The 23,469-nt window shown below is 36.6% G+C and overlaps 1 protein-coding gene across 1 annotated transcript; it reads right to left on the reverse strand.

Moving 5' to 3' along the window:
- Positions 1-748: 748 nt before the first annotated feature.
- LOC132302747 (uncharacterized) lies at positions 749-11,370 on the reverse strand. The gene is made up of 23 exons (XM_059799680.1): positions 11,030-11,370; positions 10,509-10,705; positions 9,728-9,807; positions 8,915-9,001; positions 8,772-8,822; positions 8,562-8,679; positions 8,368-8,424; positions 7,875-7,939; positions 7,631-7,714; positions 7,120-7,170; positions 6,961-7,023; positions 6,822-6,868; positions 6,414-6,483; positions 6,271-6,333; positions 5,622-5,711; positions 5,491-5,529; positions 3,595-3,744; positions 3,437-3,514; positions 3,247-3,332; positions 2,515-2,563; positions 2,360-2,440; positions 2,035-2,128; positions 749-1,259 (listed from the first exon to the last, which is right to left on the reverse strand). Exons 2-23 carry the CDS (start codon positions 10,624-10,626, stop codon positions 1,192-1,194), a joined length of 1,689 nt encoding a protein of 562 aa, XP_059655663.1. The 5' UTR covers positions 10,627-10,705; positions 11,030-11,370; the 3' UTR covers positions 749-1,191.
- Positions 11,371-23,469: the final 12,099 nt, after the last annotated feature.

Consider the following 23,469-nt stretch of genomic DNA (forward strand, 5'->3'; position numbering starts at 1 on the left):
TAGAAATATTTTAAAAAGTAAAGTTTAAAAAAAAAAAAAAAAAACATTTTTCTCTATTTATTTATTTTTAACTTTTTTTTGCCCAAAAAACCCATTAAGGCAGTATTTGTGTCAGCCAAATAATGCCTTGACAGCTCTTTGATAACAAACATGCCCTTCTGAACACTGTTCTGGGCTAAAACACTATTATGTGCCAAAATTAAAAATATAAAATAAAACAAAAGCTGGCCCGCATGACTGGCCCACAGCTCGCCAAGAGAGTCCGTGAATACCACGACCAATTAGATGGGGCTCAATTTTTGAAAATGCTATTGGAACAGTCCAATAGCGAAAAAGGGCCCAGAATCTCTAAATTCTGGGCCGCTGGAGTTACTCTAAGAAAACCACGTCACCATTTGTGTGCACATTTCCCAATTTTATGCCAAACATCTTCAAATTTGTATTCTTACTCTATGTATTTCAGCGGGTCATTTTTTAAAAAAATTAAAATAAAAATGACTAGTAAATACTATAAATAAAATTAAAACATTATTTTACATATTAAGTTGTGATCATCTGAAATTACTTTCTGATCAAAAAAGAATTTTCTTTCTTTCTTTCTTTCTTTTTTTCCTTCTTCATTGTTTGTTGTGACTAGTGAGTATTTACTACAGTAAATTTTTCTTTCAATAAGAACAAAAGTTTTATTGCTTCAAAAAATCAATGTGAATAATTTGTTGTGGATTACGACTGACATTATGAATACATCTGGGCAACTTAATATCATTTTCCAAATTTATCAACAAGAATTTACAGGACCATAACAGAATCAATTCAAGTACTCATCAAGGTATCATATTTGGCACTTTTTTTTCACCAAAATTTTCCGAATCATCGAAGATGGAAATTGTTCAGCTTGATGGTTGGAGTGTGTAGACTCATTTGACTGCCAATGAGGTCAAAGTTGATTATACCATGGGTTAGTTACACCTATGATACTCTTAACCTACTTGATATAATAAATATAGGAATAAAAAAGAACCCTCTCAATTTCATCTCACTGTCATTGATGTTTTGAATAAAATCTTAAAAACTCTTACCGCTTCAACTCTTTCAAGTAGTGCTGTATACTTGTGTATACAACATGCTGCAAAATCAATATTGAGCTGCCTTGTATGAAAATTTTGGGACTACTGAGACCAACAAAGTTGCTCATATACTTCCGTTTTGCTGCTTACTAAGATATGCTTCTAACTGCCCTGTTGCTGCCAAGATAAGACCTACAATGTAATACGTAAATGTTAAAGTACAGATATCATGAAGAGAGGATGAAATCAATTAAATCCATACCTAACAGTGTCATCAAAGGCTCAAGGCGCGCTAAGGCGCTAGAGGTCCTTTGGAACCTAGGCGCAAGGTGAGGCGCACAATTGAAAAATTAAATTTCTATTAAAGCATATTCAGATTCCATATTAAAGGCACAAATGTTGTCAGAGGTGCAACAGGCGCAAGTGTTGCGCCTGTATGAGCTTGGAGCCTAGGCGCGCGCCTTTAACAACACTGCTTGCTTAGTATGCAGACCTTGCATGAAGGAGGAAAAAAGTTCACAATACAATCAGTGACAGTTTTCAAGGAATAGATACCCCAAGTAGTTGGGAAAAGGCTATGTTTGTTGCTTTATTAGTTTTCAAGGAATAGATACAGAACTGATGGAAATTCACGACGTATTATCCTAACAACTGTATGATTAGCTACACATCTTTTTCCGCCAAACTTCTCTTAAATCAAAGACCATCAAGGTTCAATCTTTGGAAAATGTGGCGCTGTATTATTGTACTTTCTTTTTTCAAAATATTTCCTGAAGGCTTTTTTTTTATTGTTTTATAAAATCCCAAATACCTAATCTCATGTCCATCTATAGAAACTTACTACTTAAAGAAAGAACACAGAAATATTGTAGTACCTCCAATCGTAATATACCTTTCACAGAAAATAAATGGAACTGGGTGATAATAGTTAATTAATTAGATAAACTATAAACTAATTACAAAGTACCTAAAAACAAAGCTGAAGGCCTCCCAGGCCGTGACTTGAATTCTGGATGAAACTGCACTCCCACGTAGAATGGATGGCATGGAAGTTCTAAGATCTGCAGAAATGAAGGAAAGGAAAAAAGACAACATTGAAATTCATTAATGCTTTTTTTCCTGGTAAAATAAAATTCAATAATGTTTATATCCAAAAATTAAATGTTCCTCCTTAGCGAATAAACTAGCAACAGGCAGGGAGCAGCCCGAAAAACATGAACACGTGTCAAAAAATTAAGTTGTTTACACAACAATCTTCAAGGTTATGTGTAACCCAGGTCCAGAAAACCAACCTCCATACGTTTTCCACTTTCATCCTTCCCAACAAATTTTAAGCCAGCTTCTTCTAAAATGCCAATCACCTCTGGGTTCACCTGCATCATACATGGCATGATAAGAGTATGTCCGTCAAATAATTCTATTTTATTAATTAATTGTCATCACTAACCTCATATCTATGACGGTGTCGTTCTTCCACATACTCTGGATTATGGTACCTACCAATTAACAAAGTATAGAATCAGGCATGCACAACAGAAAGCTAACACTAAAATATTCTTAAATGAAAAAATCAAAGGGATGGTCCATTGAGATCAGTTCAATCTTAAAGCCTGATATGACTCATTAGTTAATAAAAAGCCAAAAAAAAAAAAAAAAAAAAGGAGCCAAAGGCCTGTAGAGTGCAGTAATTTCAGTTTCCATTAATGTATTTCCACGAAGTTTGAATTCAATGATCCTCCAACTAAAGCTAAACCGGAAGCAAAAATTAGCTCATCAAATTGTCATTAAGGATGATCCAGCAGCAGCAACAGTAGATTCACATAGCCGGATGCTTCATATCATTTACCATCAAAACATCCCTAGACCTTCATGTTTTTCCTATACCTCCATCACAAATGAGTAACTAAAAGGTCAAATTCACCAGTGCTATAATTATTGTGGCACCAATGAACTTAGCCATGTAGTGATCAAAATGGATATAAGATAATCCACCCGGGGGACCACATACTTGGCAATTGGCAAAAGTACCCACTGAACAGATAAAAAACAGTGAACGCATAGTTTACAATAAAAGTGATTTTATATATGAAACGAAGGTGTTAGATTTCCATGCATTCTTGATGTCGAAATGGGGTAATAGATTTTGAGATCTATATGGAGTAATAGATCTATCTCTTACAGCTTTGCAGTGATACAATCTGGAGTCTGGAACAGTGTTCTTCGACAACCAAGTCTCATCGTGTTTCCCATGTGTGTTCTCGAACCCTGCATGTTTATATATGAATGATGATATATACTGATTGGATGTATTGGAAGTTCTATTCAAAAAATATAGCTCTATAGAATTTCATAATGAAAAATGTAAGTACCTCTGGCATGAAAATTACAACGGGATTTGGTGTCTGCTCATCAAACTCTGAACTGTTTGCCCTTTCCACACCCAAAACCTAAAGCACGTATTTGAAATGGGACCTATATATTGTCTGACAGATAATAGAAGAAGATACATGAATAGAAAGTCACTTACAGTTCTAGCGAACTCAATCACAGAAATCTGCATGCCCAGGCAAATCCCGAGATAAGGAACTTTATTCTCTCTTGCATATTTTGCAGCCAATATCATTCCTCTCACACCACGGTCTCCAAATCCACCAGGAACCAAAACGCATGCTGCATTCTGTATATATGGGCCTCATTAAAAGCAAATCGAATGTTAAATTTTGGTAATAACACCAGATTTGTCGTGAAACAGTGTTAAAGAACATTTTCCAGTAGCTGTACGCTACCACGAAACAAATTGTATTGTCCTGATCCCTCACTTACAAGGTACATATGCTGAATAAGAGTAAGAAGAGCTTTGAACAAAGACTTAAAACAATTGACCACTGTCGAAGGATTCATATATTTAAGTTACACCCTCTCTACCAGCTTAAGCTTTTGGAGTAGATGGTTGTTTCGATGGTATTAAAGCCAAAGGTCTCAAGTTCAAACCTCACCGTCACCTTGATAAAAAATTGAAAAACATGTGTTGGACCAAAAGAAGGTCACACATGAAGGGGCGTGTTGAAGGATTTATATATTTAACTTACACCCTCTCTAACAGCTTAAGCTTTTAGAGTATATGGTTGTTAACAACCACCAGAAAGCAAAAAGCAAAAAGCAAAAGGCAAATAACTAAATAGATAGATCAATAGAGAGAGAGGTTCCTAGCACTGAAATCTTATGTTGTCGAAAGCAACATAAGTAGTGATAAGTAACTGATGAACTTACTCAAATTGACTCCAACTCAAGTTACTCAACAGTTGTACCCACTGTTTGGAATCAGCAATAGCAACACTCCATTATTACATATACTGTATATTTATAAAGCTACGCGACACAAGAACCCCCATTTAACGTAAAATTTAACTCAGAAAACAACTTTTGCAATGTTTCAAAACCAGACCTTTAAACTGAGACATAAGACTTGGTGCTGTTTGATAACTAAATTCAGCACTTAATTCTAAACAAATTAAGCGCTTAACCAATTAAGTATATTTGATAATACAATTTGAATATTACTGAAAACGGTAAGCGCCACTTAAAATGGGGTAAAATTTTAAGTGACAGTGACGTCACTTATCACTCAATGCTGAATGCTGAAAATTCAAAAAGATATCAACTATATATTTATTCAAAAAGATATCACTTACAAACTTCAGCACTTAAAATTCAGCTCTTAAAATTTTCAACTTAATTTTCAGTTTTATCAAACAGCACCTTAGCAATTCAACAGTCTAGCCCAACTTTTCAGTGACACAATAAAATAATTATGAATAAATTTTGTAGCACCGAAAATCACATGAGGTCAAAGAAAAATAAAGTTGTGTAAAATAATTAGCAAAAGTATTCAAATGAACTCCAACTCAACAATGATTTAACCCACTGTCTGTAATTAGCAAAACTGAAACTTCCCATTACGTAACCATATATTTATAAAGCTACTTGTGCACAATAGTAGAACCTTATACCGTTATACGTAAACCATAAGTTAAAAAGATAAAGACAGACTCGGATTTTCTTATACTAAAAGAATAATCTAACCCCATATCTAGCATTACAACGAAAAATTTGAAAAAATCTTATAAGGCATTTGTCCTCCTCTGAATTCCTTGTTCCGTTTTGGTCTCTTGAGGGCGCCTTGGTTTCAACCCCAACCACCTCTGGAACTTCTACCATCGTATGTATAAGACCTCCATAAGTCATGAGAATTCATGTGGGCATTTTAACAGTCAGTCTGGTCAAGTAAAACTTGGTTTCATGCATGTTATGAACTCTGTCATAAAGCTTATTAACAAAGAAAGAAAGATCTGTTGTCTGCAGGGAGCCAGAAGGCAAAGAATGATGGGGAACAGACAAAAGGAAAATCCGAAGTCAAGCTTACCCTTAACGTTTCCCATGCAGCAGCGTGAGCTTCTGGAGTCTGCACGAGGAACACGATTTTTTAAATACGACAATCATCACCGAAACAAATAATAAATATATCCAAGAATGCAACCAGTAAGGGATCAATACCAATTTTGCACTATCATCTTCAAGGTCCGAAGCAGCAATCCAGTCAACTGATGGCTTCAATGAGCACGCAACGCAGGCATGCAGAAGAGCCTACATGTAAAATGAAGAATAATAATGACAGTAACTGGCAGTACAATAGTAATATTTTCAGTAACCAGACCATCGATAATGGGTTTGGAACCAAAAATCCATTCTAATTTTCGAAGGTTCGGTAGGCAAATATTTTTCAGAATAAAAAGTTAGAAATATAATTTATGAGATTGATTTTAAAATGCTATTTCCATGTGCATGATGCGCCATTGTTTCATGTTTGGATGATCCACAATACAATTAATAAGGAAAGCATAAATGAGAATATCCGTATTAAACCAATCAAAACTAAAAATTATAAACCATTCACATAATCTCTTGCATAATTTTGTCTGTCAAATCTGTAATATCCTACACAGATTATTAGGCCTATGTTTCAAAATGCAATTACATAAGCATGGTTCATGGCATATCCTAATCCTTAGTAGATTTATTTATGAAAAGATAATGATTTAGGAATTTAGTTATAAATTAGTATTTTTCTTGCAAACTCTACATAAGATATGTACTCATGACTTGTTTAAACTGAGAATAAGTTGAAGTAAAAGTATTTTCTCACCTTCACAACAGACAAATAAGAATCTGTAAGGCCAACATACTTCCCAACCATTGCAATCCTCACCTGCATAAAGCAGCATTTTCTTACTTAACTAAGCTAAAGATATATTGCAAAGAAAAGCATGAAATTTCAATGATACTAACAGAACAGGTAAGGTTGTCAAAAGTTTCTGCTCTCTTGGTCCACTCTTGCAATTCAGGAGGTGTAGCAACACTGAAACAGAACTCCAATAATCAATCACACAATATAATCAATTTTCCTGCATTCCACATATTGTTCAAGATTAATGGTGTTTTGTTCTATAAGATTCAACCAGTTTAACTGGTAGCAACTCTGATATGCTTTGGAATTACATATAAAATCTGTCTAAATTAAACTCATATGGTTATGGACAAATCATTATCAATGACAAGAACCAATAAAAGTCGGCCCAAATCAAAATTTTAATTTGCCTTGGTCCTATTGAACTCTAGGAAGTTCAAAAAGGGTAAGAGAGTAATAAAAAATATATATAAGCCTAATGTACTGAAGATGTCAAGACAATAGCTCACCCAAGTAAATCCAACTGTTGTAGAATGGCATTATGAGCATTTTGATTCTGGAAAAATGTGAATGTCAGAAACTTAAGTATGAGCAGCTAGTAAAGCAGATCGGCCTCTAAAGAATCAGAAACTATTATCTTAAACCTACCCGAAGTAAAAGAGGAACGTGCCAAATGTTAGGAACATCATGGATATTAAGGATGTTGCCAGCCTGTGCGAGACCAAAGAAAGATAAGACAAAACCCCAACTGAGGGAACAAAATCCATTAAAAAGATCAGAAAGCAAACTTCACAGATAACAACATACTAGAACATGGCAAAACTGTGAGAGTTTCCGCTTTGTAGTTTCTAATAAAGGCTGCAATATAGAAGAGATTGTCAGCAAGATAGTTACAAATTAAAAGAATGATGAAAGTAAACGGACAAAACAGTCATCAACGAACTCTTAAGAGTAATTTCTGATCTAGTGAAACAAAAATACCACTAATATCTACCGTCTAGACCTTTGCAATTTTCGAACAACAAAAAACAAATATAAATTGAATTCATGCAAAGCATACAATCAAGATCAATGACCTAGTTCATCTTAAACCTTTTCCAACACAGTGACTTATGTGACACGGAGTTCATTACTGCGTAAGAGCTCAGTCCATTCCCAAACTATGATCAGATATGCTAGTCTAAATTAACTAAAGTGCAAGTACGATGAAGTGTAAAAGCAACCAGTGAGTCAACCAACAGGGATATTTAGGCCAATTCTAGTGCATTTATTCAACCTCTTACATACACATAGGTAACAAAAAGATGAAACGACATACCTGCGCAGAGCGACATGCTAAGAGGTGAGGAGTCAAGCCTAATGCCCTCAGTTCCCGCACACTATGTTGAGTAGGTTTGGTTTTCTGCACATCATCACATGAACAGGGAGATAGAAAGTGGGGAGGAAGAAACTAGATTCAGGGAATACGGACAACTTTGATCTTTACAAAAATTGAAAAAATAATAAAGCTTGCAAATAGGAAGTGCAGGATCAAATTAATCACAACAGGAATGGAGTATTACCTGCTCTCCCACTGCACTTAGTACAGGGATAAGGCTCACATGAATAAGGCAGAAGTTATTTTGTCCTGGGAAGAGGGTTGATATATTAACACGAGGAAATATTATTAAAAAAAAAAATTTAAATAAATAAAAATTAAAAAAGAAGAAGAAAAAGAAAAAGTAGAAATACATATAAAGAAACAGTTTGTCATTTTATATAGGATATCCATTAACTCTACTCATTATTTTACTGATTGACCTATGTATAGTAGTTCCATGCTCACAAAGCACTGCCATTAAATATTTGAAACACACTATAATTCAACTTTTCCTTCACCGCCCATTTCTAAGGTGCCATTTGGATGGTCCACAGTAATCTAAACAAACACCATATGAACACATGAAGAAGATTATCAAACAGACGAGGGAAAGAAGATCCTCTGAATAAAAAACTTAAGCAATTTTAATCATTGTTTATGAAAATATAGCGACCAGCCGACAAGTGTAACCTTACCAACTAAGAAGGATAATTGTCGCAACGCTTCAATGAATGGCATCGATTCAATATCACCTTAGAAAAAAAATAATAAATAAATAAATAAAAAATAATAAAATCAAGTTATCTATGGCAGATAGTGTATGTCTGACATAAAGATAGAGAGAGAATTTTCATGCATCAGATAGCTCTTTGTTCTTAAAAGCTCTTACCTACTGTCCCTCCCAATTCTATCACACAAACATCTGCAGGGCCCTCTTTCCCATCCACAGGAATGACAGAAACAGATTCAATCCAATTCCTAATCGCATCTGTGATGTGGGGAACAACCTAGAATCAACTCAAACATGCAGCACAGTTAGCAGCTCAGTTCGTGCATTATGAGATAAAGTTTACAAAATAATCATATAAAGTATCCTCACCTGAACAGTCTTTCCAAGATAATCACCTCTCCTCTCCTTGTCAATGACAGACTGATAGAGACAAGTATGAATAAATTATCTTGAAATAACTTCTAGAACTCAGAAAGTGAGAGAATGCATCAAAACCAAACAACTTTATGCACCTGATAAATCTTTCCTGTGGTAATGTTGTTGTCTCTAGTAAGTGTCACGTCCAAGAATCGCTCATAATTGCCAAGATCTAAATCAACCTTTTAAGAAGAAATCAAATGACAAGATATTTTTGAATCTCGAAAAAGAAAATGGAAGTAGTGTTCAATAAATATTTTCATTAGAATAGTTTGGATGCTGCAATGACATACTAACACAGAGTCACAAACCAAACCCCAAAAGAGGGAAAGAAAAGTAAAAAGGACTACCAGTTTGTCTTTGTACTTTACTATTTTTCATATTGATGTACCATGTGTGATAATTTTGTTGAGTCATGTTTACTATTAAAGCCCAAATGCAACCACTCCTAGAACAAAGTATGCAAAAATCAGCATCATTTAAGGTCACCGCTGCAGTTATTAACTTCAAAAGGCCGTATGGATGAATGAGATTAAGAAGAAATAGTAACAAGATTAACCAATTTCAACACTTACATACGATAGCAACCTCCTCAATCAATCACTTCTGCCACAACTTTCAGATAATATACGAACAGTTGTTAACTAAATTGATAAGATAGAACAACCAATAAAGGACAATCTTGTATTGGCTACAGGAACTTTAATTTATCAAGTGGTTGTGCTATAAGTGAAGAATTTGGTAAGATCTCAAATGCATATCCACCAGAAAAATGAAGATTATAAGATCTTATAGGATGAAGATTATCAAAATTAACCATCCCATTCTCATTTTAATTCTTAGGTGTATGGGTTTTCTTTTCTTTTACTTTTGAGCAAATGCAAATGGTAAGAGTAACAAGAGGGAACCTCTCCTCCGTCATCAAGAACAAAAACCTCCCCGTGCTCAAATGGTGACATGGTACCAGCATCTGTGTTCAGGTAAGGATCTGCATGTACAGAAAACAATTACTACACATGAATAAATGAGGCAAAAATGAAAATATACCCCCTTTTTTAGTAAGGAATATGTAAAAAGACCTTAACAATGAAATTGAAGATAAATAAAGAACACTACATAGAAAGAAAACAAAAAAACATGGTTAGACACGTATGTGTATATGACCACCAAAGGCTGTTGCCTAGGGGTATTTCCTCGCCTTCCAACAGAGAAGGCCGAGGGTCCCCGTAGAGCAGTGTGTTTATTACCAATGAAAATAAAATAAAATGTATGTGTATATAGAGAGAGACAGAGAGGGTGTCTAAATATAACAAAACAATGAAGAGGCAAAACCAACACTATTCCAAACTCAGAAAGTTGCACAATTCTACGTTTAGTAATAATGACTACACATCATAAAATCTCACAAGATCAAAAGAAAACTGATACTAAAATGAAACAAAAACCAAAATAAGGAACCAAAGATTCCGAAGAAAAACCCATATTGCGTCCCCTCCCTAAAATGAACATTAAACTCGATAAATAAATAAAAAACATGTAAACATAACAGAGTATATGCAAGATCACCGTTCATATCCATCAATGACAGCATTACGTTAAAGGTTAAAATATCTCAAATAAACAGAAAATGAAACGTATATACAGGGAAAAGATATTAAAATAAACATGTATACGAGTAAGGCAACGAACCTATTTTGATGGAAGTGACACGAAGGCCACAGGCTTTGAGGACGACGCCGATACTGCTGGCAGTGACTCCCTTGCCGAGTCCACTCACCACCCCTCCCGTAACCAACACGTACTTCATGCTTCTCTGTCTCTTCCTTTTCTCTCTAAAAACTGCGGCCTATGTGTTTGTGTTAATGTCCAAGCGGGAAAAAGAATGCCTTTAAAGAACTCAAAAGAAATCTAATTAAGAGCCTAATGGGTTAGAAATTTAAACTTGAGCACAGGCAAATGTGATAATAATATAATATATATATATATATATACACACACACTTGTTACTTTGTTTTTTACCATTGTATGCTACTTAGCATTAAACTTCTTAGAATTATAAATAAAATAAAATTCTAATTATTTCTGATGCCAAATTTATCTTTACACAAAATCAAGATTACACTTGATTTTAGGATTTAGTTTGCAAAACAAGAATTACAGACCTTGATTAGTTGATTTAGAAAAAAATTTAAAACAAAACCCATACATACAAGTTAGCAGTTGCAGAGAGAAAGAGAGGGGGGCAAGCTTGAGAGTTGAGAGACAGCGGCTGAAGCTTGCGAACGGAGAGTGGAAACTGAAAGATTTGGGTTTTGATTTTTTGAACAATCTGAAAGATATGGGCTTTGATAATAGGTAATAGGTTTTGAACTTTTGATTCTTGCAGACGCAGACAGATAGATAAACTGAAATAGATGGGTTTTGAACTTGTGATTCTTGTAGATTTTGCAGTTTGCAGTTGCAGAGAGAGGGGGGCAAGTTCAGTGAGAACGAGAATCGAGATGGAGGCGATTGGGGAGGCTGAAATGATTTGCCCTAAAAAAAAAAAAAAAATTCTGGCCTATAAATTACAGTTTTTTTTTTTTTTCCCGGAAATTTAAGCAACTGTCAAATGATAAGAGAGTGTACAATAGAGGGCCTTAGGCCATAACAAGAGAAAAGACAACAGGCCCAAAGGCAAGATAAACAAGGGACAAGCCCAACCCCAAATTCCAAATTGAAAGAACGAGGTACAAGATTGACAGCCAAAAGCACTGTAGTAACCGTTAATGGTTGTTTAAGAACAATCCGGTGATGAAGCCGCAGCTGCTGCACAATCTGTGCAGAGGAAACTAATCTGGTGGTCGCGGAGCCGGCCAGAGAGGAGGACAACAACAAGGTGGGGAGAGATTCCAGTCCATGAGGATCTTTGAGGATGCCGAGCAATTTCTGAGAACCCTCAGTTTGAGGATGGTTGTGATGGTGGAACAGATCTTGGAAAAGACGACTCGCTAAGATGTCTTCCCTCCTCTATAAATCCGAGCATTTCTCTCTTCCCAGGTATGATACACAACTGAGGAGAGAGCCAATTTTCGAAACATGTTTGAGGGGGTGTTTGATTTCCAATATAATAGGGTATAATAGTAAATTTCTTTAAATAATTTCCTTTTCTTTTTTTTTTTCCAAACATGACTTCTTTTTTTTTTCATTAATCAACCAAACACGATAAGAGGTTAAAATTATATTTCATTTCCCTTCCCTTCTCTTTTCCTCATAACTAATGTTATTATTCCTTTTCGTTCCCACCGTACCAAACATAGACTTAAAGAACTCAAAAGAACGTCCCCAACTCAAATTATCCAAGTCGTTGGTTAGGTCGGTTTCGAGTTTTCAACCCTAATTGCCTACACATCACTCACGGTGACCTAGTATTTTCAATCTCACCAGACTGTGTATTTTAAAATCTAATTAAGAGCCTAATGGATTACAAATTTAAAGTTGAGCACAGGCAAATGTGATAATAATATAATATATATATTTATATATAAACACATGTTACTTTGTTTTTACCATTGTATGCTACATAGTATTAAACTTGTTAGAATTATAAATAAAATAAAATAAAATTCTAATTAGATATATTCACAAGTCGAATGGGTATTGATGCAAACCATCTGAGTTTGAACCAATATGAATAATTCCATTGCTTTATCCTTTCCTTTAACTTTAAACAATAGCCTGTCATTAAACTTTATCCTTAATTCTAACAAGCATCATACACCTTCCCACATCAATGTTAGATATATTTTTGACATATTTTCAGTATATAAGATGCCTTACTTGTTTGATGTTGTCAATATTGTCAAGTATTTATTTAAAATTTTTTTTTTTTATTGGACGAGTTTCACCCACATCAACTCTATGTCAGGTGCAAAATTTAAAGGGAAATGATTTTTACACCTAATAGTTACAGTGCATTACTAGACCTATTATTTTAATTAGTCAATTATGCAACAAATAAAGAAGTGGAACCCCCCACTTAGTTGTTTTTAGTATAAATAATCAATTAAAAATTATTCAGTTACGTAATTCACTGCAAATGTTCAGTATGAATATATCACTACTCAAATTTATATAGTGAAAGACAAAACTATATATGATAGTGGATGTCACATATAACCTAAAAGTTCCACTTTAGTACTACAAGTTCAGCCTCCTATACATATATATATAGTCACCTCATTTCCGCATATTTTTGTCATCTGTAATCATCAAATTTTAGTAGCTGTATAAACAATGAATGTATAAAAAGTTGTAGTTTTCTGTTCTCTAGTAAATTGTTCTCTTCATTTTTTATTTTGTACTTATGAAAATTTCGTACTCTTTAATTGATAAATTTATTGTTATTAGTTAGCTGTCTTATGCACACTACACATGCGCACAATTATTTATTGATGATGATAAATTTATGGTTATTAATTAGTTGTCTTATGCAAACTGCACAGACGCACAATTATTTATTGGTGGTGATAAAAATTTATAGTTATTAGTTAGTTGTCTTAAGCACACTACACAGATACACAATTATTTATTGGTTGTGATAGGTTTATACTTATTAGGTAATTGTCTTATGCACACTATACAAGCGCACAATTATTTATTAGTAATGATAAATTTATAGTTACTAATTAGTTGTCTTATGCACAATGCACAGGCACACAATTATATTAGCTATAGAATTTGAAAACACCGTGTTAAAATTTCACACTCTTATCTATATATTTTTTAAAATTTCTTATAATTTTTTTTTTGCGCGTGTGAAACTTAGGGCTAGTTTGGTGTGCAAGAATGAAATAGAGTGGGAATGAAATGAAGCTGTGAATGAGAATGGAATGGGAACATGGAATGTTGTAGATATGGAATGATGATTCTCATTCGTGTGTTTGGTTGAACCAATTTAAAGCGGGAACGAAATTAATTTACATTAATTTTTCCAAATTACCAATAAAGAAATTTAACTTAAAATAAATAAATAAATTTAACAAAAAAATTAACGGTGGCTGGGTTGCGATGATGATGATGGCAGCAGAGCAACGGTTGTGATGATGATGATGGCGGGGGAGCAAGGGTTGTGATAATAGCCACCGGAAGGGTTGTGATGATGGCAGCAGAGCAAGGAGATGATGATGGCGGCAACTGGGTTGTGATGATGGCGACGGAGCAAGGATTGTGATGATGTCGGCGGTTGGGTTGTAGATGATGGCGACGACTGTTTATGTTCCACCGTTGAGAAAGGAGATTATGATAGGTTGGAAGATGTCGATGTTTACAAAAGAGATAATGAATATGATTTTTATTTTAGACATAATTTTTTTAATCCTATTCCATGTGGGAATGGAATTTCCATTCCATTAGTAAAAAGAATGAATGATTTTGGTGGAATGAATGGTGAAAAATGATGATTCCACCTTTAATAATCCACACCAAACACAAGAATGGAAAGAAAAGCATTACATTCCCTCTTATTTGATTCCATTCACCTACACTAAACATGGCCTTAAGGGCCTCACATTTGAAAATTCGTCTAGAGCTAGTTTGGTGTGGTGGAATGAATTGGAATAGAATGAGAATGGAGATGTGTAATACCCCGTAATTAATTAAAGAGTTTAGTTTATTTAAATTAAATTATGTGTGGATTCCTTTACCTATTATTGTGCATGCTACATTGTTATATTAAGTTCATTTAATGGTGCATGTAAATTAATTGTGTATGTTAAAATAGTAAATTTATTCATTTAATTGTGCATGTATTATTATAATTAATTTTATTTGTTGATTATGTTTAATTAAGCAATATTAGTTAATTAAAGTATTATATTTGTGTTATAAAGTATTATGATGATATAATGTATTCTTATGTAATAATAATAATAATAATTATAATAGTTTAATAATAATAATAATTATATAATAATAATAATTATAAAAGTTTATTAATAATAATAATAGTTATAATAATAATAATAGTATTAAACCAATGTCATGATGAAATTAGAGATTAGGATAGGATTTCATCAATGTTTATGGGTGGACTTGAAGCCATATGGTTGGGAAGGTGGTTAGTAAATGTAAAAATTAGATATTTGTAATATTTATATTATATAATTTGTATATAAATTAGCTAGCCTACCTTAGAAGGAAGGAAAGGGAGTTAGACACAAATTATAAATTTTAGTAAGCCATTGTAAAAGTGTGGAAAGGAAGAGAAAGAAAGAAAGGAGCTTGGACCGGTGTAGGAAAAATTTACCCGACTACGCGCAACCGGCGGATTTATTTTAAATCCAAAAAGGCAAGTTATTATCTATTTTTCCCCTTTGAATTAATAAATTAATTGTTTGGTTTATTTATATTATTTTAGCGCATAGAGACCATGTAAGGAGTTTAATAAATTAAGAATTTTAGTTTATTAAATTTGTGAAATTTTAATTATATAGGATGGTATATATTTATTTAATGTCCTATGAAATTAATAATGGCCGAAAATAATTAAATGAGGCTTTAGGGATTTTTCTAGAATTTTCTAGATTTTTCCGGGGCTTTTCTGCAATTTCCGGCGAGCCTCCGGCGAGGTTTCCAGCCACCGGCAGTGAAGAAGATGACCGGAGTGATCCGGTGTGATGCGGCGCATGGTAGGTTAGTGCGCGCGTGCATCCTGGCCATTGGTAGAGTCTGATTGATCCGGTGCATTGCAGTCCATGTTACTGCAGTACACCCGGATCAAGAACCTTTGGATTAGGTAGATTCATCCAGTGTAGCGCGCCCATAGCAAGACCATGCAACCAACGAATCAATAAGTGCCGCGTCATCAGGATGCATTAGTGCGCGCGTGGAACTCTCCAGACGCGAGTGGCAGCGCGTGCGCGCGCGTGGAACTCTCCAGACGCGCGTGGGAGCGCGCGTGCGCGCGTGGCTGATGCCAGACGCGCGTGGAGGCGCGTGGGAGAGTGGGGAAGGTTGGGCTGCGCGTGGGGAGGCTCTGGGAGGCGCGTGAGGGCGCGTGTGGGGTCTCTACAGCTACTGGAAAAGTCCAGAATACCCCTAGGGACTATTTTGTAAATTTCAGAACCTTAAACGTGGATTTTTAGGTACTGTGTTGGTATTTACGGGTTTAACGGGCCACGAAATTATTATTTTAATAACCGTTAATTATTCTTATGGCCAATTAATCTTTTCTAAGCATCTATTGGCTCGTTTACGGTACGGATATTAATACGATTTATTTAATGACATTGTTAAATATAAATAGTGTTAATATCTTACTAAATGGTATCAAACATTACTGTTAAATTAAATAATGCCGTGTTTTAGTCATATAAATTATCCAATATATATTATGAGATATTTATACTGTTAATCATATATCAACCATGATTATTATGCTGTGTGCATTTCAGGAAATAAATGGACTGTTTAAATTATGTCGCATTTATATTATATGGATGTGTTACCATATAGAACCATGTGAGCTGGCTAATAAGTTTAGACTCATTTATACCTTATGCATTCGTTGCTATAGACAGATGTGTGGCTGTCGGGGTATGTGGTTTAATATTATTGGCATGTGTTGCCTAATTGACATGCTCAGTATATTTAGTAATATTATTGGCATGTGTTGCCTAATTTATATGCTCAGTATATTCATCAGTACTTTGAGAGGTGTTATCACTGTGTAGTTCGTTATAGTCTGTGTTATCAGTACCGTGCACCATGTATAATAGCTGATTTCCCGGGTAGGGAAAGGCGACACTTAACCACCTAGTGTGAGTCTAAGTGATCACCGTCTATTCTGATTGAGGTCATGTTATACATTGGATGGTTCCCTTAGGGTGTATACAGATATAGTACTCATCCGGATATAAATGATTAATTTATTTGATTCTCTGATTTGGGTCATAGTAGAGAGGACTTGCTCGTGGGGTTGACCCACCATTGTTGTTATTTCAGGATACGGTCAGTACCCGTTCCAAGGTTGAGATTAGCAGTGAGGGACCACCATCCGAACTCATCTACTCTTACGATCCAGTTCAGGGTAGAAGTTTTATGTATTACTTCAGTTTCAGTTTTATTTACTTTTGGCGTTGAACTCTCAGGGTTATATTTAGGGATCCTTGACATAGGATTTCCAAGTTGTAATGAAGTACGGTATTAAATAAAGGATGGATGGATGTTGTATTATTTAGTGTTCATTTCCTGTCTAAATTCTTTTATTATCATCATTTTGTATTCCATGCTTGTATATTGCCAATTATTTTTGATATCCCTCGTTTTTCGTGTATAAGCCTGATCAACTTATGCGTGGTAAATGTGGGGGTGTTACAGTTGGTATCAGAGCATTCCAGGTTCGAGTGTCTTAGGGATCTGTGATTACTATACTTCCGCGTTGTGTATTCTGATAATTAGAGCCTAAGTATTAGGGTTCTTTGTATTCTTTTAGTCGGTCCATTCTAATGTACTGACGTTAGATTTTTCTGAATTTAAAAGAAGGATGTCTCGGCGTGGGACAAGGAATGCGAACCGTCATCGCAGTATTTCCCCAACTCAAAATGAGAATCAGGAATTTTCCCCTCAAGTTGTTGATATTATTGCACGAGCTGTAGCAGCAGGAGTAGCATCTGCTCTACGAAACCAGCAACCTCCTCCGATAGTACCTATTCCTGAACCAGTGGCACAGCCAATGTCATGGGACAAAGTTCGTCACTCGTTCATCCGGGGAAATCCACCAACATTTGCAGGGTCCACATATGTCCTGTTAGCATATCAGTGGAAACAGGAGAGCGAGCGTCATCTTCGGATGGTAATCTGTACCGAAGTGCAGAAACAGATGCTAGCTACGTTTATGCTGATAGGCAATGCATTGCAGTGGTGGGAGTCTATTACTACTGTCGAAGAGAGGACCAGATTGACTTATGCTGAATTTCAGACTCGCTTTGACGATAAGTATTTTCCTATGTCAGTAAGATCAGCGATGAAGACTGAATTTCTGGATCTGCAACAGGAGGATATGACTGTGGCTGAGTATGAACAGAAGTTCATTAATTTGTCATTATTTGCACCAGAGGAGGTCAATACGGAAGAAAAGAAGAGAGACCGCTTTGTGAAAGGGTTGATATGGCCGATTAAAGTGGTGATCATAGGTAGTCCTGCATATACTACTTATATCCAGGTGGTTAATGCCGCCTTACAGCACTGCCAGATGAGGAGTGATTACCGGAAGTCCAAGGGAGATAAGCGGGCTAACCGAGACAACCAGACAGTGGAGAAAGGAAGCAGCAGTGGTACAAAGTCCAATGATCGGGGCAGATTTCAAGGACATCAACCTTGGAAGAAAAACAAAGGAAACCCAGATGTGCAGAGGGATGGAGTCCCTAATCAGGGTAGACAAGGTGGGGTACCTCAGACCGGACAGGAACAGTGGTCGGGAAATCAACAGAGAAGGCAGGCAGGTCCTTTTACGGGACGTTGTTATCACTGTAGAGAGATTGGGCATCCGGCCAAGATGTGTCCCAAAGCTAAGCAGGGACAGTATGGGCAGCCGAGACCTAATCAGCCGTTACCTCTACCGGCCCCACCGATGCCACGTGGGCAAGTTCAGAATTTTCCGGCACTCCCAGCACCACCATTTCCTCCGGGACAACCTCCACAGCAGTTGCATCATGGCAGAGTTTATAACTTCATGCCACATAATGCGCAGGCTCCTCAGGCTATTGAGGGTATGTTTTCTATACATGGTAGAACTGCTCGTATACTGTTTGACACTGGTGCATCACATTCTTTTGTGTCTAGATCTTTTATTATCTTATCTGGTATGACGACTCAGTTATGTGACCAACCTCTTAATATTTATACACCATTGCGAGTTGGCGCAATTTTACGAGAGTGTAGCGGTGATATCCTTATAGATATGGGCCGGCTTCGATTTCTTGCAAATTTGTTAGTGTTAGATATGCATTCGTATGATGTTATACTTGGGATGGACTGGTTATCTCAGTACCATGCTCAGGTTAACTGTTACGAAAAGTCTATTGTATTTTCTATACCAGGACAGGAGATGTATCTTCTTGTTGTACCACAACCTGATAGAGGGCCTAGCACTTATTTATTCGTTCTTGAGGAGGACTCACAGGAAGCGACTGCGGTATCTCGGGACAGTATCCCGGTAGTACAGGAATTCCAGGATGTATTCCAGGAAATTCCAGGCTTGCCACTGAGTCGAGAGATAGACTTCGTCATTGATTTAGCTCCAGGCACTACGCCTATTGCTAAGGCGCCGTACAGAATGGCACCAGTGGAGATGCGAGAGTTGAAAGATCAAATTCAGCAGTTGCTCAGCCAGGGATTTATTCACAGGAGTACTTTACCATGGGGAGCACCAGTACTGTTTGTCAAGAAGAAGGATGGATCTCTTCGTCTTTGTATTGATTACAGAGAACTGAACAAGGTCACTATTCGCAACAAGTACCCGTTGCCCAGAATTGATGACCTGTTTGATCAGTTGAAGGGAGCTACTTACTTTTCAAAGATCGATTTGAGGTCTGGTTATCATCAGCTACGAGTCAGAGAACAAGATGTTCCAAAGACAGCATTTCTCACAAGGTACAGATCTTATGAGTTTCGTGTTATGCCTTTCGGTTTAACGAACGCTCCAGCTGTCTTTATGGACTTGATGAATAGAGTATTCAGAGAATACTTAGATCAGTTTGTCATTGTTTTCATTGATGATATTCTGGTTTACTCTAAGTCGGAGAAGGACCATGCCAGACATTTACGCACAGTGTTGCAGACACTTCGAGAACATCAGTTGTTCGCGAAGTTTGAGAAGTGTGAATTTTGGCAGAAAGAGGTCAAATTTCTGGGACATGTAGTGTCAGAAGAAGGGTTAGCAGTAGATCCAGCCAAGGTTGCGGCCGTTATGGAGTGGGGACAGCCTACCTCACCGACAGAGATTCGCAGTTTTCTGGGATTGGCAGGGTATTATCGCAGGTTCATCCAAGGATTTTCCAAAATTGCGGGTCCACTTACTCATCTGACTAAAAAGAATGTACCATTTGTATGGGATGATTCTTGTCAGACTGCTTTTGCTGAATTGAAGAGTAAGTTAACTTCTGCACCTGTCTTAGCCACACCTTAGAGTGGAATCGAGTATTTAGTATTTACCGACGCTTCTCTGAAGGGTTTGGGTTGTGTGTTGATGCAAGAAGAGCGACCAGTTTCTTATGGGTCTAGGAAGCTTAAGCCTCATGAGCTTAATTACCCGACTCACGATCTAGAGCTCGCAGCAGTGGTTTTTGCCTTGCGTATTTGGAGGCATTATCTTTTGGGGGAGACTTTTCGATTGTTTAGCGATCATAAAAGTCTACAGTATTTGTTCACACAGAGGGAACTGAATATGAGACAGCGCAGATGGTTGGAGTTCGTGAAAGACTATCATTTCTCTATTCAGTATCATCCAGGGAAAGCGAATGTTGTAGCAGATGCACTCAGCCGTCGACCCTATGTCAGCCTTTCAGCTTTGTTTGCAACAAAGTGGGATGCTTTGAAGACTATTGATGAGTTAGCAGACGTTTTTATGGCATGTGTGGTAGTAACTCCTTCTATCATTCATCAGGTCATTCAAGCGCAACTCTCAGATCAACAGTGTATTGATTGGGTTTCGGAGTTAGCCTCCGGAGATGTTCCTTTTTACTCTATAGGGACTGATGGAGGATTGAGGTACAAGGGACGTTTAATTGTGCCTTCAGCTGACAATTTGAGAAATGTTGTGATGAGAGAGACACACACTTCTCAGTTCTCGGTACATCCAGGGGGAGACAAGATGTATCAGGACATGAAACGCCAGTTTTGGTGGGCCGGCATGAAAAGAGATATAGCTATCTTTGTCTCTAAATGTAGCACCTGTCAGATGATTAAGATTGATCATCAGAGACCGCCAGGATCGTTACAGCCACTTCCCATACCAGAGTGGAAATGGGAGAGTATTTCCATGGACTTCATAGAGGGATTACCTACTTCACAGCATAATCACAACTCTATTTGGGTCATTGTTGATAGATTGACCAAGTCCGCTCATTTTCTGCCTGTTCGGTCAAACTTTACGTCAGAACAGTATGCTAAGCTGTATATTGCAGAAATGGTGAAACTTCATGGCGTACCATTGTCCATCGTATCAGATAGAGATCCGAAGTTTGTATCAGGATTTTGGAGGAGCTTTCAGCAGGCTTTGGGTACAGAACTTTATCTTAGCACTGCTTATCATCCTCAAACAGATGGACAGACTGAGCGAGTTAATCAGATTTTAGAAGACATGTTGCGGGCATGTGTTCTTGATTTTAAGGGCAATTGGGAGGAATATTTGCCGCTTTCAGAGTTTGCTTATAACAATAGTTATCAGAAAACTATTGGTATGGCACCATTTGAGGCTTTGTACGGTAGACCGTGTAGGTCTCCTGTCTGTTGGCTTGGAGTTGGTGAGAACAGCTTTTTGGGTCCTGAATTTATTAAGGACACATCAGAAAAGATCGCTATCATTAGGGATCGGATGCGTACAGCTCAAAGCAGACAGAAAAGTTATGCTGACCGTCGAACTCGTGCTTTGGAGTTTAAGGTTGGTGATCAGGTTTTGCTTAAGGTTTCTCCCATGAAGGGAGTAATGTGGTTTGGGTCAAGGGGTAAGTTATCGCCTCGTTTTGTGGGTCCTTTTATGATTACAGATCGGATTGGGGCAGTAGCTTATCGTCTGGCTCTACCAGATAATCTTCATAGGGTACATAATGTTTTTCATGTATCTATGCTGCGAAAATTTCTACGGGAAGTAGATCGATATCAACACATTGATGTGGGTGAGATTGAGTTGCAACCCGATGCAACCTATTTGGAACAACCTTACTGTATTCTCGATCGTAGGAATCAGATACTGCGCACGAAGACTATTCCATTAGTACGTGTACAGTGGAGTCATCATAGTGCTACAGAGTCTACTTGGGACGGGAAGATATTATCCGTGCCAGGTATCCAGAGCTCTTTAATACAGGTATGTAGTGAATTTCGGGGACGAAATTCCGTTATTAGGGGGGGGAGAATGTAATACCCCGTAATTAATTAAAGAGTTTAGTTTATTTAAATTAAATTATGTGTGGATTCCTTTACCTATTATTGTGCATGCTACATTGTTATATTAAGTTCATTTAATGGTGCATGTAAATTAATTGTGTATGTTAAAATAGTAAATTTATTCATTTAATTGTGCATGTATTATTATAATTAATTTTATTTGTTGATTATGTTTAATTAAGCAATATTAGTTAATTAAAGTATTATATTTGTGTTATAAAGTATTATGATGATATAATGTATTCTTATGTAATAATAATAATTATAATTATAATAGTTTAATAATAATAATTATAATATAATAATAATAATTATAAAAGTTTATTAATAATAATAATAGTTATAATAATAATAATAGTATTAAACCAATGTCATGATGAAATTAGAGATTAGGATAGGATTTCATCAATGTTTATGGGTGGACTTGAAGCCATATGGTTGGGAAGGTGGTTAGTAAATGTAAAATTAGATATTTGTAATATTTATATTATATAATTTGTATATAAATTAGCTAGCCTACTTTAGAAGGAAGGAAAGGGAGTTAGACACAAATTATAAATTTTAGTAAGCCATTGTAAAAGTGTGGAAAGGAAGAGAAAGAAAGAAAGGAGCTTGGACCGGTATAGGAAAAATTTACCCGACTACGCTCAACCGGCGGATTTATTTTAAATCCAAAAAGGCAAGTTATTATCTATTTTTCCCCTTTGAATTAATAAATTAATTGTTTGGTTTATTTATATTATTTTAGCGCATAGAGACCATGTAAGGAGTTTAATAAATTAGGAATTTTAGTTTATTAAATTTGTGAAATTTTAATTATATAGGATGGTATATATTTATTTAATGTCCTATGAAATTAATAATGGCCGAAAATAATTAAATGAGGCTTTAGGGATTTTTCTAGAATTTTCTAGATTTTTCCGGGGCTTTTCTGCAATTTCCGGCGAGCCTCCGGCGAGGTTTCCGGCCACCGGCAGTGAAGAAGATGACCGGAGTGATCCGGTGTGATGCGGCGCATGGTAGGTTAGTGCGCGCGTGCATCCTGGCCATTGGTAGAGTCTGATTGATCCGGTGCATTGCAGTCCATGTTACTGCAGTACACCCGGATCAAGAACCTTTGGATTAGGTAGATTCATCCAGTGTAGCGCGCCCATAGCAAGACCATGCAACCAACGAATCAGCAAGTGCCGCGTCATCAGGATGCATTAGTGAGCGCGCGGAACTCTCCAGACGCGCGTGGGAGCGCGTGTGCGCGCGTGGCTGATGCCAGACGCGCGTGGAGGCGCGTGGGAGAGTGGGGAAGGTTGGGCTGCGCGTGGGGAGGCTCTGGGAGGCGCGTGAGGGCGCGTGTGGGGTCTCTACAGCTACTGGAAAAGTCCAGAATACCCCTAGGGACTATTTTGTAAATTTCAGAACCTTAAACGTGGATTTTTAGGTACTGTGTTAGTATTTACGGGTTTAACGGGCCACAAAATTATTATTTTAATAACCGTTAATTATTCTT

The sequence above is a fragment of the Cornus florida genome, unplaced genomic scaffold (genome assembly GCF_030987335.1).
Source record: "Cornus florida cultivar Cherokee Brave unplaced genomic scaffold, ASM3098733v1 CherokeeBrave_3.0.0_Hap2_Chr04, whole genome shotgun sequence".
Classification (NCBI taxonomy): Eukaryota; Viridiplantae; Streptophyta; class Magnoliopsida; order Cornales; family Cornaceae; genus Cornus; species Cornus florida.